Below are 17,928 nucleotides of genomic sequence, written 5' to 3' on the forward strand. Positions count from 1 at the left end.
AAAACGAGGCGCAAAAAGAAAACTCGCGGCGCGCGCAGAAGCTTCGCTAACGAGGAGAGGAAGCAGGGGTCCTTTATTATTTCACAGAAGCTTCCTACACCCCCGCCGGCTCCGACGGTGCGGTGCGGCTTTTCGACAAATCCAATTATCCGCGCATAACCGATACACACACACACACACACCCGAGCGCAATCACCTTAGCTCGACTGCATTCACATGCATCGACGAGGCGCGCTAGCGCTTAACAAGGTCGAGGGGGGTGAGGTGGAGGAAACTGTTTTTCAAGCCGCGTCGTCGGCAAACACGACAATTCCCCGGTGAGCCGCTTTCCTTAAGGACAATCGATGTATAACTTCCCGGCGCTAACGAGCGAAACGCTTCTCTCTATGCAAGAGCCGCCGCGGTATACCCCGAAACGCAACGGAGTGCACAATTGTCGCGCAACTAAATCTAGCTAGTGCTGCGCTGGCTCTGCGCGAAATTACCATAGCTTCGTGTGCCGCGTGTGTGTATACGTTCACTGTATAGTAGGTATATATATATATATATATATATATATATATATATATATATATATATATATATACTGTATACGACCTCCTAAACTCAAGGCGCAAACATAACGGCGACGTGTGCGTACACGCGCGGGAGGAGCCTTGGAGGGAGGGAGGGAGCTCGTGATGTCTCGATAAGGTGCGTTGTGTACACGGGAGAAGGCGCCGGGAGAGGAGTCTCGGCCTCGACGTCGTCATTGTTGTTGTTGTTGTTATTGTTGCTCGCTGCGCTTTCGCATGGGTGTCTGCGGCCAGGCGTGAGACTTCGAAGGTCCAACCTTCGGCTAACTGCCGCGTTAACGGCTTAATAACGCCAATCGTCGTGATGGTTTCTTCGATTTCGGGTGTATACATGGTCGCTTCCTATATTGTCTTAATTTGTTGTGCTCTATAAATGTCGCTTATATTGTTATCATTAAAGGAACGACAAAATTTAGTGATTAATTCAATGCAACGCTCACGAAAACGTAAAAGAGGTTTCATTTATAAATGCGCGATTGCGCCGTTCAATGACTCGAAGAGCCGGGCTTTATATCGCTATGTTGTTATCATTAATAACGAGAATATTTCAAATGAAAATTCAGCGTAATGATTGTGAATACGCAAAGGGGGATTTGCTTTATGAGCGCATTATTATTGATATATACACACAATTTGTAATTCATCGGGCCTTTTCAACGTTGTTCTTCTTATGAATTACCAAGTAGATCCGGCGCTCACAATCGGGCGCGACATTTTCAAGTATCAAGAATTCAATAACCTGAAAGCTATCTACATACGGCCATTGTTGCGGAATCGCGTTTATAAAATCAGTGCATACGTTGAATATTAAAGAAGTCGTGAATTTTTGATCGAATATGCGCGAGTTTAAACCCCATGCCATAGCCTCACGGGTCACCTAACTGGTATGTATAAGTAGAAAACACGAGCTTTGGTCGGACAACGAATGCGCCGTCACCCGGCAGTAGTCAGGATTTTTCTCTGGATATAGAAAGCTACATCTCCTTATCCGAGTTTCGCAAGAATATCACATTCGATAGGAACATTTTCGAGATAACAACGCTCGAGACACACGAGACGTAATGTGCAGCAGCAGAGAGGAAGCTCGGTATTGTGTCGGAAAGTTTCGCCTTTGAAAAAGGCAAGAGAGAGAGAGAGAGAGAGAGAGGGGGGAAGCTTACTAAAGTTCTAAAGTCGCGCAGGGCAGGATGAACACCCATACTTAGCTTGTAACGAATGAGATTCTTACTCAGAAAAGTAATATAGAATTTCTCGAGAGGGATCTCTCGCGCTCAAGCGAGCGAGTGCAATCCGTTGAAAGACGCGCAAGAATGGCGTTATAGTCGTAATAGCTTCGCGCGCAAGCGCTCAACTCGACGGCGCCGCGTATACGTATATCTGGCAAACCGTGAATCAAATTACTGTCTCCAGCTACTGCCGTCGTTCTCCCTCTCAGTTCTCTTTTTTTTCATTCGGACTCTTCGCCGTAAAAGCGAATATAGTTGCCATTAGCCCGGCGAGTTTTTAGGTTGCGATAACGCAGGCTAAAACAATGCTCAGTGAACAAAATCGGTCCATCTCACGCTTCGATTATTCCGCGCATACACGGCTGAATATTTATACTGTCTTAAATACTTGATGGCTCGACGAGGCGGAGATGAAATTTAGCTCTCAAAGAGGTTTGCGCCGATTAAGCTCTCGACAGCTTTTTCGAGTGTATATATATTCGCTCTTTTCGAGCCAATGGCTCGTCGATTAAAATCTAGTTCGGGGAGAGTGCTTTGTCCAACGGCGGCGCGCGCAGTGAAAACTTGTCGAAACGATTATTTCCGCAGCTGTAGACGTCGTATACCTGCGCCACTTTCAATCCTAAACATTTTAACGCCAGCACAACTTTCGGTGAAGTTAAAATCGGTCCGAATTTGTTTAGCCTCGGCTCTCGCGGAAACTTTTCAATATTTCATTCCAACGTCGATGAACTTTCCATTTCTTTCCGCGCCCCCTCGCGGTTTTATCGAATAAAGCGGGGGCTTAAACTCGCCGTCACGGATACGCCCCCGCGCATATCCTGCCTAACAAAGTTTTTTCACTCCCGCGCGACGGGCTATATATACACAATCACTTTGAGCCACCGGCGCGCGCGCGAGTGTGTAAACTCCGTCTCTGTCTCCCTCTCTCTCTCTCTCTCTCTCTCTCGGCGAGAAATTTAAATTTCAGAAGCGCCGCAGATGGCTCGAAGACAAAGAGAGGCGGTCGCGAGAAGAGAAAATAGGGGATGAGGGAGATCACAGGGAGAGAGGATAGACTCGTCTGCTGCGCGTATGCTTGCGGCCAATAGGCGGAGCAAGCGCGCGAGAGAGAGAGAGAGGAGCTACCGCGCGCGGCTAAATTATTCATGAACGGAGCGAACGAGACAGTTGGTAATGTGGCGATATAATAAAGCACTTTGTAGGCGGAAAGGCATTAGCCGCTAGCCGCTCACGGCGTCTCTTTGTTTTCGGTCCTCTCCTTATTTTTTTTCCATCTTCGCCCGCCGCTTTTTTTTTTGCGCGACCACGCGCGCGCGCGTCGTTATCTATTCTCCCCCTGCTGTGTACTGCGTTTCACGGACACGTGTCGCGTGGGCGACCACGTCTAATGCGCCGTTTTTTCAATTACTCCGCAATATACCGCTGGCCCGAATGGCTGCGGCGAACGAAGATAAATAGATTCATTCCGATCGGCCGTTCCCGATTGAAATTCAACGTTCGAGTAGTCGTCGAGAGAGAGAGAGAGAGAGAGAGAGAGAGAAGCTACGCGCGCTGCCGAGGATACGGACACTCCAGCCTGCGCATGTATATATGTATACGAGTCGGCGCGGGGCAAAAATATTCCGAGAAATAAGAGCAGGCCATGAATATTTTTCCGAGAGTGGACTTTTTCTCGTTCTCGTTGCCCGCGAGGGCCGCGCGCAATTATTTATTCTCTTTTTTTGCCGTATCCGCCGTCCGTCCACGGAAAACAGCCCGCGACGTAAATAAATACGTCTATTTGTGGAATTCTATGTAACGTGTATAGTCTCTTCCTCGACGTATAGTGTGTACATGTAGGAGCAGGGCGAAGCGCGCATAGGTGTAAACATCTCAGCCAGAGATAAGGCGATCATTGACGTTGAAAATTCAAAGCCAGTTGTTGGAATCAAGAAGGGTGGGAGGGAAGCGGGATAATATTAAGTGCATCGACTTTCTCGCGCAGCCGAGGTGTATACATAGTTAGGCGCGCGCTCGGTTGGGCGCATTTACGCGCGCTCGGCCTGATGTATGATAAGTTCGGTATCTCCCCGGCGGAGGAAGGCGCTATACGCGGCAGGTATGTGCCGCCTGTGTGTAAACGTGAACTGCCGGCCCGTCTTGGAGGGAGAGAGACAGACGATAGAGAGAAGGCCTGTACGTGCCGGAAATGCCTCGGCTATAGGTATACACACACTGGCACTTCGACTGGCTGCGGCTCTCTCTCTCTCTCTCTCTCTCTCTCTCTCTCTCGACCCACTGTCGTGTTACACTTGTGTGCACTCGCGTATACCACCTCAAAACTACTTGGGCTTCTCGTACTTTGCCGCCTCCACTGCCGGCGCAGCGGGTACAGTCCCCTTTCTCTCTCTCTCCTCTCTCGCTTTGTGGCGGAGCTACTAACAGAAATTATAATCCAGCGTGGAGATCTTTTGACAAAGTTCGCTCCGGGGAATGCTCCAGTTGAATTTACAGAGTCTTACAAACTCCCCGGCGTGCGCTTTCATGCACTTCTCTTTCATTCTCTCTCTCTCTCTCTCTCTCTCTCTCTCTCTCTCTCTCTCTCTCTTCTCTCCTCTCCTCTCTGCCTCGTTCTCGCAGTCGGCTCTTCAGACCGCTGCCGCCGCTGCAACGATCAAGAAGCAGAAGCGGAGCTGAAGAACTGCAGGGGCCTCTTTTGTGTCCTAATAAAATTACGGAGCCCGCGCTGCTGTACTTATGCTTGCGTTCGGGAGAATAAAGCCGCGGTTATCTCCTTGCGTGCGCCCGCGCTGCTGTTATTGCGGCTTAAGGACCCTCCGCCGCGTCTTATACAAGGGAGGGGTTAGTTCTGATCATCCGTCGATTCTCGGGTGATTATATTTGGATTTTCCACGACGGATGATGTGGAGAACTTGAGGAGCGTTTTGATTTGAATGAATGAATGATAACAGATTTATTAACGCTCTAGCCCAAGGGCCGTGGGGCGAGGTAAGCAATACATAGAATGATTACAAAAATAAAATTTCAAATCAATGGCAAGGCAATTACATTGGTATTTGGCATGTCTTTGGCAGAATTAAAACTTGTCTCTCGCAGATTCGCATATTATAAAGAGCGTAGTGCGATTTGACGACTTGCGATCAATCAATTTGCGATTTAACATGACTTAATAATAAATATAATATAATTTCAATTTAAACTTAGACTTACAATTATGCTGATAATACTAAAATATTAAGCTACATAAACTACATTATAACGTACAATATCACCTTGTATTGCACGGGAAAATATAATTCGAACCTAAGGTCTCACTAGAATAGAATAAGTTCTTACAAGTAGTAATATTGAGCACTTCTAGTGTCTGTAGAATCATCTAGTTGATACATAATTTTGAGGTAACGATGTGAGATATTCGTAGAGGCGCTCCTTAAAAATATTTAAAGAAGGACTTAGTTTAATTTTCACAGAAAGGGAATCCCAGAAATGCATTCCCTTTATAGTAAATGAGTTCCGATACATCTCCGTTGTAGCAAAAGCAATGCCAAACGAGAACAACAGAGAGAGAGAGAGAGAGAGAGAGAGAGAGAGAGAGAGAGAGAGAGAGCCGGGTTCAAGAAGCCAGGGAGAGAGCCCGCATTGTCGATTTCGAGTCGAGCATGCATTTAAGGAGTACATTTTTATGCGCGCGCTCGCGGATGAACTCAAGCCTCCTCGTCGTTCTTTCTCTTCTTCGGAAGAAGAGTCCCTGCGCATTCAGCATAGATATATATATATATATATATACAATGGAAGCGAGTGGCTCGCGTCGGGTGGATCAGCAGGTGGCGAGGCGCCTAATACTCTTTTCTTTTCCCCCGGCGTTTTCCTTTCTCCTCGCGCGATATTTTTCGCCTCTCCGTCTCTCTCTCTCTCTCTCTCTCTCTCTCTCTCTCTCTCTCTCTCTCTCTCTCTCTCTCTCTCTCTCTCTGCTTTTCTTCTCTCTCGACGTATAACAGCGTTTGCACTCCCCTGCATCCTCCTCGACACTTTTTAAGCCACTTTATCTCGTGTTTTCCCCCCGACGGCAGCAGGATATCATTTATTTTTTCTCTCCTTCCGCGCGAGAAGCGTCGTCGTCGCTATAATTGAAATGGAAATCCGCCGCCGCGGCGCGACACTCGACGACAACAATAGCTAATAGGCGATCGCGGAAATGGCGCGTCGACGCATCAAGATAGAGAAATAAGATCGACTCGCGCACTCGCGTTTATTCTCCATTTTTATCATTTTTCCAGCGGAGAGCGACGGCTGCGCAGCGAGTTAAGGAAGCACTCGGAAGCGCGCGCGCGCACCGACGGCATCTTCAATTCTATTCTCGTCACTACACAATTGATATTGAATGAGAGGAGATATTCTTGGCCGGAGCGAAAATGCGCGCGTGATTCGAATGAACAAATCGCCCGCCTCTTCGCCCCCGTTGCTTCACTTCATCTCTCGCGCGGAGCCTCTCTTTCCCCCTGTGTACACTCGCTCGGCTGTGCGAAGCGGATGAAAGAAAAAATCTAAAAAAAAACGAACCAACCACTCGATCGTGTGTGTGTGTATGTGTGTTGAGCCGATAAATTGAAACGCAACTCGCGCTAATTAGAAAAATATGCCCTCCTGCGATGAAATCCTGCCTCTTTCGCTTAGACATATATTGACTCGGAGAAAGCCGCTCTTCGTCGTGCTCCAGAATCCGGGAACGCGGTGCGGGGGTATGTAGGTATATATCTAGGGGAAGGGAGATAGCGCGCGCGCGCGCGAGAACGAGCTGGTAAAGCGCACTGGGACGATCGATCGCTATATAATACGAGAGCTGCTGCGTCGTATGTACGTATAGAGGACTGAAGAGAGAGAGAACACAGTGTACTTAAGCATCCGACGTGCCGGGCAAAAGGAATGAGGCGTATAGAAAGAGAGAAACGTCGCTGCTGCTACTGCTGCTGCTGTACGCATCGGACGACATATTTTTTTCTCTATGGCAGAGACGGAGAGGAGAAGCGTGTACGGCAATCCATCGGCCTGATGAGAGGGACGCGCGGGGAGGAGGAATCTCAATTATTTGACCGGAAAAAGCAAATGCGTGCGCTTTCGACGATGGATGCGACGCGATTTGTGGCTTGTGTGTATGTACACGTAAAGACTCCTCGATTCTCTCTTCGACGACGTTGTTTTGCCCTTCGAAAGCGAATTCATCAATGAGCCTCGAGTATCGCGCCGTCTCGAAGAAGAAGAAGCTGCGCCGGAGCTCATAAAGCTGAATGAACTGGAAGAAAAAAGCTCGAGTACGCTATGTAGAAGAACGCTCCGGAGTGAGCCACGACGCGCGGAGGGGGGAAGAAAAAGCAGATTTAAAACTCTTGTGCGCCGAGTGCGAGCTCGCTGGTTTAACCGACGTTCGAGAGAGAGAGAGTGAGAGAGAGAGAGAGAGAGAGAGAGAGAGAGAGAGAGAGAGAGAACATCGAGAGTTTGCATAGCCTGCACAATGCTCCTGTATATACACGCGGCTGTGTGCGCTCTTTTCTCCTTTCCGCTGGAATATACTCTTTCCCTTTCCGAGTCGAGCTTCATCGGCGCGAGGATCGCGCGAATTGTCAAACGAAACGGTTTGCGACGTTAAACGCTCGTGCGCAACCACTCTTGGATGATAAAACTTTGCTCTCTCGTCGGGAGTATGCATAGCGTGAGCCATAACGGGAGAACTGTGCTAATTGACGACGCCCCGGTGTTTCCGTTTGCGCGAAACTTCCCTTTATGTAGACACAGCGTCGTTGGCCCTGGTATATCGTGCCGCGCTACAACGAAAATTTCATCGCGCGAGCTTGCCAAGCGTAATTCTTTCACGCCTCTCCGCTCCTCTTTCGCGTCGAGAAGTTTAGAAAGTCACCTGTCCGCTAGCTCTTTTCGCCGCGTATAACTTTTCAGCGACGAGGCTTTTTCTAATTGCTTACTCGGGCTACTGCTACCCAGCTTTCTCTTTGCATAGCAATCAAACGACCTCGCGCGCACTTTTTCGCGTGCCAAGAGCGCACAAGCTAATCACGGCTGAAAGCTCGGCCGCGAAAGAGATGTGTGTGTGTGTGTACACGCGCGCTTTGACTTTGATGTGGTGGAGGGGAACATCACCGCGGACACCGACGCGCCAGTGCGCCGCGCGGCCAATTTATCTTAAGTGACCGATCTTTATTTTTTCGGCGCATCGTCGCTGAGAGATTCTGTTTGCTCGTCAAGGCTGCGTCTTTAATAGCTCCTTCCTCGTTAGTCGTATTTGCGAATCGCGACACGTGTTTGCGCGCTTGCCGGAGAGTTTCAGCAAATTTTTTTCATCGCAACGCAGCGGAGCAGCGTATACTCGTGATTGCGTACGGCTTGACGTGTTAACTTTTGCGCGACACTTTTCGTTGCAAGAATTGTTTACGGACTGTGCGATTCGACGGGCAAACAATGACAAAAGTTCGCCTGCGTGCAAAATTGAACCGTCAGACTTTGTTCTGCTCCGCGTGAGAACTCGGCTGTTTTATCCCAATCGAGCAGGTGCGAATTCTATGAACTAGTGCGCTGCTGTATATTATAACGACGCAAGTAGCGCGCGAAAAGCTCGGATCAGCTGCGCGCATATTCAGATTATTCCCCAAAAAACCGACTACTTCCGAGGAATTTAAGAATTCAGGCGCTTTTTAATTGGCTTTTCCCGCAAGGCCTTCCGCCTCTCGGTCCTCTGACTCTTTATAAATGCAGCGTAAATATTTAACCATACAGTGTGCTTCCGTCTCCCCGCGACCGAGCCGCGCGCCGTGAAAAGCGGACTCTAATTCTTTTTATCCCCTCGTTCTATGAAAAAGATCACCTGCAGCGTCGAGCGCAAATTACCCAATCGCTATAGGTGTCCGATCAAAGCGTCGATATTCGAGGCATTTCCGTGCATACCGCACTGTAGAGGAAAAACGAAAGCTCTCATGCTTATCCGGAGATATAGGAGAGAAAGTAGCACAAATGCAGAGAGAGCTGCGGTGGATTCGCCCGTAGTATCGACCTCGTTTGCTTTTGCCGCCGCGGCGCGCTCCGGAAAGGAGATTGGATAAGTTGGCGCGCGATGCTGCGTGCGGAAAAAAGAGCCGCACTCACGCACGAGACAGAGAATAAGACGCCGCTGGAATGAACAAAGGAATATCCGGCGCGACGATCTATCGGCTAGTCCCGCGAGAGCGCACGCGAATTTCTCGCGTGTGCGTCGCTATACGTGCACACGTATGCGCGTTTATTTATACATGCATGCATGTATACGTGAGCAAGGTCTCGCTCTCTCTTCGTATAATAAGAACGAAGGCGGTACCGGGAAGCGCGCGTATAGGGAAAGAGAGAGAAAGCTCTCCGCTCGATATTCGAGGCGACTGCGGCATGCGAGAGCGAGAGAGAGACTCTGTAGCCGATTGCCTATCGACTCGGGCCCGATGTCGTTCGGAATTATGTATCGTCGACTCGAGAGGAAGGGAGGAAAAGATCGTATTTGCTGAGGGAGAAAAAGACAGAGAGAGAGAGAGAGAGAGAGAGAGAGAGAGAGAGAGAGAGAGAGAGAGAGAGAGAGAGAGAGAGAGAGAGAGAGAGAGAGAGAGAGAGAGAGAGAGAGAGGAGAGAGAGAGAGGAGAGAGAGAGAGAGAGAGAGAGAGAGAAGAGAAGAGGAGAGAGAGAGAGAGAGAGAGAGAGAGAGAGAGAGGAGAGAGAGAGAGAGAGCGAGAGAGAGAGAGAGAGAGAGAGAGAGAGAGAGAGAGAGAGAGAGAGAGAGAGAGAGAGAGAGAGAGAGAGAGAGAGAGAGAGAGAGAGAGAGAGAGAGAGAGAGCAAAAGAGCAAAAGCCGTAGCTACGTATACTAGCTTTTCCTCGCTCTTTAAACTTTTCCTCCCGACGCTCTCGGGGGCTTTCAGTGTTCCTCGTTGTCGCGTTCGTATGTGTGTATACGCGCGGGTGGAGAGGGGGGAGGAGATGGAGCTTAACACACACTCACCGATTACGGTCAAATTGACTCTAGAGTTGCGGGTCTGGCTGAGGCGAAACTCGACGCGACACCTGTAGATGCCGGCGTCCTCCTCGCGGATGTGATCCACCCCGAGTTCGGCTGGCTGACGGTCCTGCACAAAGTGCGCCCTGTTCGAGAAGACCTTCTCGTCGGACCAGCGCTCGGCGAAGTTGAATTCGCGATCTCTGGCGTCCACGCTGCAACAGAAAGGCGAAAGAGGATATTAAACATACATCGCGATAAATATTATATTCGTTATTTGATAGGCAGTGAATTGAATTTCCGGAATCGTAGCGAGACGGAAATAATACTATATATTTCGTCATTACCCAGGCAGCGAATCAGATATGTTACGCAACGAAATTTCCGGTATTTTCTTATAATTTAGTTTGCGTTAATCCGATGTCAATATATGCTTTTCCACATTTGCCTGATATTGAACCGGCGTTTCGCATGAATGAATTCAAATAAATCGACGCCTGTCACTTTGAAAGTATCTCGCACTCCGAGGAAAGCTGTCGTCGCCTGCCAGCCTGCCAGAACTCGGAGCGCTCGCGTGGCACTTTTATATTGAATATTTTATACGCTATATCCGGCATTTTCGCGACGCTCTTTTGGTCAGTCATGCCTGCGCCTGTCTCCGACGTTTGCGTTGGCATAACGAAACGTGTCGACGTGTCAGAACTATAATTAAACCAAAAAGTGACACGTGCGCGAAGATCGACCAGTAGAACACGCCGAGTACAGTCAGACGAACGCGAACGCGAAACTTAAGGAATATCGAGAACAGCACCGGTAAGCACGTGCGCAGCTCACGATAAAACAATAAACCGAGAGAGTTGCATAAAGTCAGACAAAGGACTGCCGCAGCTGCGGGGAAGTATCGAGGGAGCGAGCGAGAGAGAGAGAGGGAGTCGTTTTTTCCGCGGTGCGCCCAAAGCGCTTGGGGACGTGTAGCGAAGCGTAACACGTCGGGGCTAATGCATGCGGCCGTGACGCCGCGAGACTCGATCGGGGAAAACAGTCCGCTGTGTGTCCTGGTGCCAATGACACTTTAACCCTCTTCCCCCTGCTTGGCGCGTACCCTCGACACTGCTCCCACGGGCTCTTAATACCGCGAGCATTCAATTACTCGACTGAACGCGGCCTGTACGATGCTTGCTGTTCCGACGCGGAATCACCGAAACGCGTCCATTCGATCTTTATCGGTGCCGTTCGCCGCGCGGCTTATGGCCCTCTGATTTTTTTATTTTTTCCACGAAACTTATTTGCACTTCGCACATTCAGTTGTTATCAAATCGAGGATACTGTCACGGTTATTATCGCGTTTGAAACAACAATAAGTATTTGCACAAAATTCGAAACCAAACGTTGCGTTATATAATGTTAATTATTCGGGCAACTTTGCTTTTTCCACCTGCGCGCCGATTCGCAGCACATTATCTCGGAAACAACGCCGGTGTAATAAATTAATAATTACAACGTATTCGTATAGTATCGAGAGAATTACGTTTCACAACCTGCGAATAATCATTTCATACATTAACGCCAGCATTGCAGGTCGAAATTTTAAAATGAAAATTCAGTCAATTATAATACATTGAAAAGCTTCACTCCCGGCTGGCCTCATTCATCGCTTGAATTAACAAAGAACTTGGACGTTTTCACCGGACGAGTACAACATTTCTTCAATAACCCTCTCGCGCTCGGCTTATATTCTCGTGAAAACTCATCCGCAGCAGCTGATTGCACGATCGGCCTTTTAATTATTCAGCTCGTTCACTCGTGCAGTCCAGTGCAATGTTCCTTCAATATCGCTGACGCACTTTTCCCCGGCGGCGGCGGCGTACACAGCCCGGGCCGTCCAGAAAGTCATAATAAACACGGCTCAGAGCAAGAGCGCGCAGACGAGCGAGCGGATCTCTTGCCGCGCGGCTCTCGTTCCCAAGTATAATGAAAATGAGTCCGAGCGTGGCGCGATCGAAAGTGAAATAAAACATCCGCGCGAGCGCAAAAGGGCCGCGCCGCAACAACGGAGTGAAATAAAAAACACGGCCGCGTATACCGCTGGGAGAAAGAGTAGGGGGTGGGTGGGGGGAGATAGAGCAGGAAATAATGAAAACGAAAAGCGAAAGGCTCGCGATACACCGAGGGAGAGAGAGAGAGAGAGAGAGAGGCGCCGCAGGATTAAATGCGAAAAAATCAGCGACTCTTTGCCGGCATTCTGAGGCGCTGACCCGGATGAGCGCGCGTTGGGAAAAGAGCGCCGTCGCTCGCGGGCTAAACGAGAAATACTAGCCGGCCTGGCAGAGCTTTTCTTTTTTCAGGCCAGGTCTTCCACACACACACACACACACACACACGCACACACACACACACACACACACACACACTCACGCACACATGCACACACACGCTTTCCATCCGCCGAGAGACAGAGAGGAGCACTCGCGCCGAGACAAGTTTGATAAGTGATGGAGGCCCCGGAAAATGCTTCTTCCCCGGCGTGCGAAACAATGCGCCCTCGGGCTTTCGCGCGCGCAAGTTTACGGCGGCGGATCTCTATATCTCCCTTCTCGCTTTGATGCATCACTCGGGAGCGCGCGCGAACATCCTTATACGGCTGCCGCGTCGTCGATCGTAGCTCGCGGTCATCGCCGGGAGTATAAGAGGAGGAGGACGTCTTGCGCTCGCGTCGCCCCGGGGGGCCGTCTGCCAGCAGCTTGTACCTTCGCGCGTCGTCTGATCCTAAGAAATCCGCGTCGTGTGCGCGCGGGGGCGTATCGCGCTCCCAGATATTTATTTATGCCCCCGCGAGCTGCACAGAGTAAATGCTTTTATATGAACGTACTTCATCATAGTTGCTTTCTTTGCCTCCCCTTTCCTCATCCGCCGCGCGTGGAATCTCGCTCTTTCTCCGTTTTCTTTGCTCGGACTTTTTGCCGCCGCTCGCTCTCGCGCAACGAGCAAATGGAAAAGTCTCGTATATTTGAGATATTGAAGCCGGGCTGCAGCAGCAGCGGTGGCAGTCTCTGGAATGTGGTTTATGCATCGCGCTTTCTGCATCGGATGTTGAATTGTGATTCCGTGCGCTCTGTTTCTCCATTTCGGCTGTATTTTTCACGATCCGACAACGGGATTTCCATCTTGATATTCCGACTAACTTTCCGCCGTATGCCGACGACGCGATGAAAGAGCTCCTCGGCTAATTAACTTTCGCTTTGACACGGGCGCGTATGAGATTTCGAAACTAGCGCGTTTATAAGACGGACTTGATGAATGGCGCGCAATAATCCCTTCTCTCGAGGCTCTGTATCTTTGACGCGCGCAAGCGCTGCGCTTTCAGCTCGAGAGGAGAGTATTCATTCTGCAGATTTTATCACCTCCCCCCCCTCTCTCTCTCTCTTGGTCTTTAGAAGTTAGTCCCGCTTAAAAACGGCTTCGCTTTGTCGATGGCTTTTCTCTTACGTGCGCCGAAAAATAAGGAAGGCCGACATCGTGCAAATTTAATAAGGGGCCGATAAGAGTTGCGCGATTCACGGAAGTGCGGTAAATACGGAAAATCGTGCGTCTTTCCTGCAGACCCTCGTCGCTTTCGAGATAAAACTAGCAGGACAAAGGGGGCGGGCTGCTGCGGGGCGCCCCCTCTCTCTCTTCGAGGGAAAAGAGCGAGAGAAGAAAAGAGGCCGCGACGACGACTGCGAGGACGAGATTTCCCAGAGTACTGTCGTCGTCGTGCGCCTCTTGCTCTTTGCGCTCTCTCTCTCTCTCTCACTCTCTCTCACTCTCCCCCGTCTCTCTGTATAGCTATATCCCACCCGGCTCGATTTTTCCACTCGTCATATGCTTTTTATTTCTCCGGCTGCGCACTTGTTTTTCCTCGCCTTCTTATTTCTCGCTTTTTCCGCGATTGCGGAGAAACTCGTTCGCTCTCGCTCTCTGTGTGTGCACGCGCGTGTTTATTTGTACTGGATTACCCCCAGTGGGAGGCGAAAGGCCAATTGTATTAAATTTTGTTGGAATCGAGATGGCTGCACGCGGCCGTGTTGACTCTAGCTCGTGATCGTATACGTATACGTTCGCTCTGCGGTCGATTTCCAGACACGTCTGGGAGTTCTGTGCGTCCTGCGGTAATGAAGTTCTGCGTGTCGAGAGAGCCGCACGTAATTTATCGATACCCCACGCTACTTTTTCAGATATTGCTTTTCGCGCGACGAATTCGCGCTCAAAAATCTCGAGCGTGCGCACGTTTTTCCGGGCGTTTCAAAGTTTAAAAAGAATTTTTAACTTTTATTCGTTCCTCTCCCCGGCTCCGCCGTGTTACTTCGCACGGCAGCTGAAAGTTGGGCTTTCAAATATGACATGCGCGCAACTTCAAAGTGTTCTGTTTTTCTTTAGAGAGAGAGAGAGAGAGAGAGAGAGAGAGAGAGAGAGAGGGGGAGAGAGAGAGAGAGAGAGAGAGAGAGAGAGAGAGAGAGCAAGATAAAGAGGAAAAAACGTCGCGACTTATTTTCGCAAAACATTGCGAGTCTGAATCTTTTATTTTCAAACGTCTATCTCCGCTTTTCTTTCGCGCTTCTCCTCGATGTACGTGTGTGTGTGTGTGCCTCGAAAAAGCGCGTAGTCACAGATTTTAAAAGTATTGACTCTTCGCGCACCTTCCGTCGATTCGTCTTCCTTTGCTTTGCTGTATTCCGAGAATCACTCGCGTAGCACAGGCGACATCTCCAAAAGCCAGATGTAGAAAAGTACATTACGCTTCGCTCGGGGGAAAAAAGCTCGCAGGAGTTACCGCGGCGGCGATTGTAAAAACTACGACCACCGCGCGAGCCGTTGCCTCGATTCAGTCGGACAAAAGCTCCCCGTCTATTCACTTCGAACGACGCCCTTTTTTCTCTCTCAATTTCTCGTCAGCGAGGCCGAAGAACAAACGAGGCGTTCAGCGTCACTTGGCGGCGTGCGTCCCCTGCAAAATTGCCGAATAAAGCTCTCTCTTTTCTCTTCTGTGTTTACCGTGCGGGAGAAGAAACAAAAATTGAACGCAGTGCACTGTGTGTGCCAGGTCGATTAAAAAAGCTCGCGATGCGCGTGTGATTCAATTCGGCGATATAGTCGCGGATGACGGGATCGCGTGTAGACACGCCGCTCACCGTAGCTTGTTTTCGCGCTCCAGCGGACAGCTTCACGCGTCATTTGGCTCGAAAATCTGGCCGATATTTCGACTTTGGATTAGAGTCCGCGGTCGACGCTGACGCGCGCTTGATGCTGTTATTGTTATTATACGTAGGCTAAAGCTGTACCTGTATATGGCCGCAGATGTGCCATCGCGACCCTCTCGGAACCAGAGGATCAGGTGGATCTCGTCGTTCTCCTCGCTGGGCGTGATGTCGCAGGGCAGGTACGTCGGCTCGCCCACCAGAGCCACCACCTGCGCCACCGGAACTGAAACATTCAAATTTTATTTTCGTTAGCTTTGAAATTTAAATCGGTTGGTTCTAAAATTATAAAACTCTTTTTATGGTATTTAATCAAACCAATCACTTTTTTATCGAGGGAAGAGGATAAGCTCGAAGGTAAAACATAGAATCCTCTCCATTTTAAAAACACACATTCCACTCGCGCTAACTAGAAGCTATTGCTCGAAGTGAAACATATCAAAGCAACCTTAAATCCAGAATAAACTAATGAAAAGTTCCTCCCGTTGATCAAATCCGTACACAGAGGACTGATATTAAATGCATTTCCCGACTGTCTATCGAAAATAACATTTTATTCGTCTCAGTCGGATATTGCTTCCGCCGAGTAAACAGACTGATCGCGCCGACGTGCACGCGAAATGACGTGAATACACCCCTTGTATGTACGAGAAAAACAGCAGCTTGAAAAAATTTCCAATCATATCGGTTTTTCGATGTATAGCGAGACCCGCGAGCTCGGTTAATCCTCTCTCTCTCTCTCTCTCTCTCGCTCATTCTCCCCGGCGAAGTCATTAATCAATACCACCGTCGCTCGTACATCCGCTGCAGCTATTCCCGACAATTTCGCGCATCGGTGAATGCCAAATGCGTCTTTAGTGCGCGTGCGGCAACACACGCGGCGACTAGCACGTGATTTTTTCCCACGGGCTGCACGAGTCTCGTCTTTTTTTTCGCGCCGGGAGGGTCTCTTTTGTCCCATGCATCATCGAGTGGCGCTGTAAGCTACGAAAAATGTTGGAGCTCCCAGCGGAGCTTGCTTCCACTGTATCGCGCTCCGGAAAATAAAAGCCCGTTATTATTTCGCGCGCCAGCGCCGAGCTTGCAAGCAGCAGCAGCGGATCCGTTGGGCTCGATATAGAGACAGCCAGGTGATGGAGTAAAGCGTGCGCGGCGTCGATTGATGCCGCCGCTGCAGCGAGCTCGTACGCCTTTCAACAGTATTATCCGAGGGCCATCCCGCAGGCGGTCGCGCCATTGCGGTATTTCACTGCGGTGATGTATTATCGCTCCACAATTCCTCGTTAAATCAGGCCTGCGCCACCGACGCCGACGCCACTGCCGCTGCTTTGGCTCGAAACAAAGAGCTCCGCTGAACAATGGCCCACTGACTCTCTTATGGGGTGTAAAAATGCCCTCTCCTTCTTGCCCTCTCGGGTCATTTTCCTCGCGCGCGCGCGTAATGTATAGCGTTATTTCGAGAGCGAGGGGCTCAGAAGCCCGAACCTGCACGCATCAAGTATTTGGCTGGATACGCTGCGGAGGTTCCCGTGTTCCGTTATGGGCGCGCGCGCGTGCCCGATTCACGCTTCGTGACATTCACACGCCAGCTAGTGTGTGCTGAAAAGTCGACGACCGTGAACGCTCTCTGGCGGCGGAGAGAAGGAATAGAGCTGCTTCGTCCGGGCTGTACGAAGCCCGATGCAAGTAAGAAAAAGCAATTTCCGCGTAAACCCGTGTTCCGCCGTAGCGGCAGCGCAGTAGTGTATAGTACTTGCAAAAACTGTCGTTTTCACGCTTCGCTATATATGTACGCTCGCTTATTTTTCCCTAGCCGGAATCAACGCGCCGGGGCGTCTTTCTGCTCGCGGTTATTCCGGTACTGATGCATTTTTCAAAAAGACCCCGGCACGCTAAACACGCGGCCGCGAATATTTATGAAGTGACCGGGAAAAATGCGAGCGAGAGAGTCCATTAGCCTCCCGTTGCGGGCGGAAGAAAAAAACAAGCCGAGAAAGCGACGCTTGCGAGAGGAGAGATGTATAGGCGTATACCCAGGGCCAGTATACATAACGTATACGCGGAGAGGAAGGTGGAGAGGAGATGGTCTAACGCGGCAAAGTCCATATAGTCCGAACTATTTGCCGCGCGACAAACAGACCTCTCCTCTCTCGACGTTGCGGATCAGGTCCTCTGCTGTGCTGACTTTCCGTGTACATACACCGGCGAGGCGACGAAGACGCGCGGACGCTTTGCCACAGAATGGGAATCCCTCCGATAAGTCAACACGGTCAATCAAATAACGGATCGGTTTGAAGCGCAAAGGACTGGGTAGAGGGTCAGTAGTGGTAGTAGCGGAGGATGGCCCGGCACAAATTGCCGAATCAACTCTCCCTCTCTCGTCTTGTTTATCGAATGCTTGCCGGGCTTGCTTTATTGAGTGTAAAATGGGCCGAGTAGTCGAAAATTCTTTCTCATTGATACGGGGATGAGCAAAGAAAATGTGCATTCCAAAGCTCGTGCAAACTTGCTTACAATCTCGCATTAATCATCCTTCGACGCGATTACAGAGAGGAAGTGAGCGCGCGCGCGAGTGGGCAATTACGCGGTAATATTCGCAGCTTCTACTAGAGAATATACCTATAGCGGCGGCGCGCGTGATTGACGCCAGCAATGGTGTCGATGTCGGAGGCGAATTCAATTACAACCTGCGGTCTGCTTCGAGAAGCTTTCCAACCGGCACGCTATACACCTGTTCTCTCTCGGTTAATCGAGCGACGGGTGGGAAAAAATTCCAAATATACAGCGACGTTATTTCGCGCCAAAGTGCCTTTGTACTCGTACCGATATCATCCGCGCTCGCCTGTGAAGTGCGTTATACGTGTATAGAGA

At 49.9% G+C, this 17,928-nt stretch overlaps 2 protein-coding genes across 6 annotated transcripts in view; one reads left to right on the forward strand and one right to left on the reverse strand.

Annotated features, from left to right (window-relative positions):
• The window catches only part of LOC103316931 (testis-expressed protein 47-like), a 154,554-nt gene that overhangs the window by 48,261 nt on the left and 88,365 nt on the right, over nucleotides 1-17,928 (forward strand). Inside the window, exon 9 of one of the 2 annotated variants that reach the window (XR_512628.3) lies at nucleotides 9,854-9,935. The exons of the other annotated variant lie outside the window; for it this stretch is intronic. The gene's annotated coding sequence lies outside the window, so the exon portion shown is untranslated. Of the gene's footprint in view, nucleotides 1-9,853; nucleotides 9,936-17,928 lie in introns of those variants that run through there. 2 annotated transcript variants of the gene reach the window in all.
• Nucleotides 1-17,928, reverse strand: part of LOC100117265 (nephrin) — a 117,863-nt gene that overhangs the window by 46,176 nt on the left and 53,759 nt on the right. For all 4 annotated transcript variants that reach the window (XM_031928784.1, XM_031928783.1, XM_031928782.1 and 1 more), the window contains exons 2-3: nucleotides 15,142-15,283; nucleotides 9,830-10,038 (exon numbers count right to left, since the gene is read on the reverse strand). In XM_031928784.1, coding sequence (XP_031784644.1) covers nucleotides 9,830-10,038; nucleotides 15,142-15,283 — 351 coding nt within the window. The remainder of the gene's footprint in view (nucleotides 1-9,829; nucleotides 10,039-15,141; nucleotides 15,284-17,928) is intronic.

This window comes from Nasonia vitripennis, chromosome 4 (assembly GCF_009193385.2).
Source record: "Nasonia vitripennis strain AsymCx chromosome 4, Nvit_psr_1.1, whole genome shotgun sequence".
Lineage (NCBI taxonomy): Eukaryota > Metazoa > Arthropoda > Insecta > Hymenoptera > Pteromalidae > Nasonia > Nasonia vitripennis.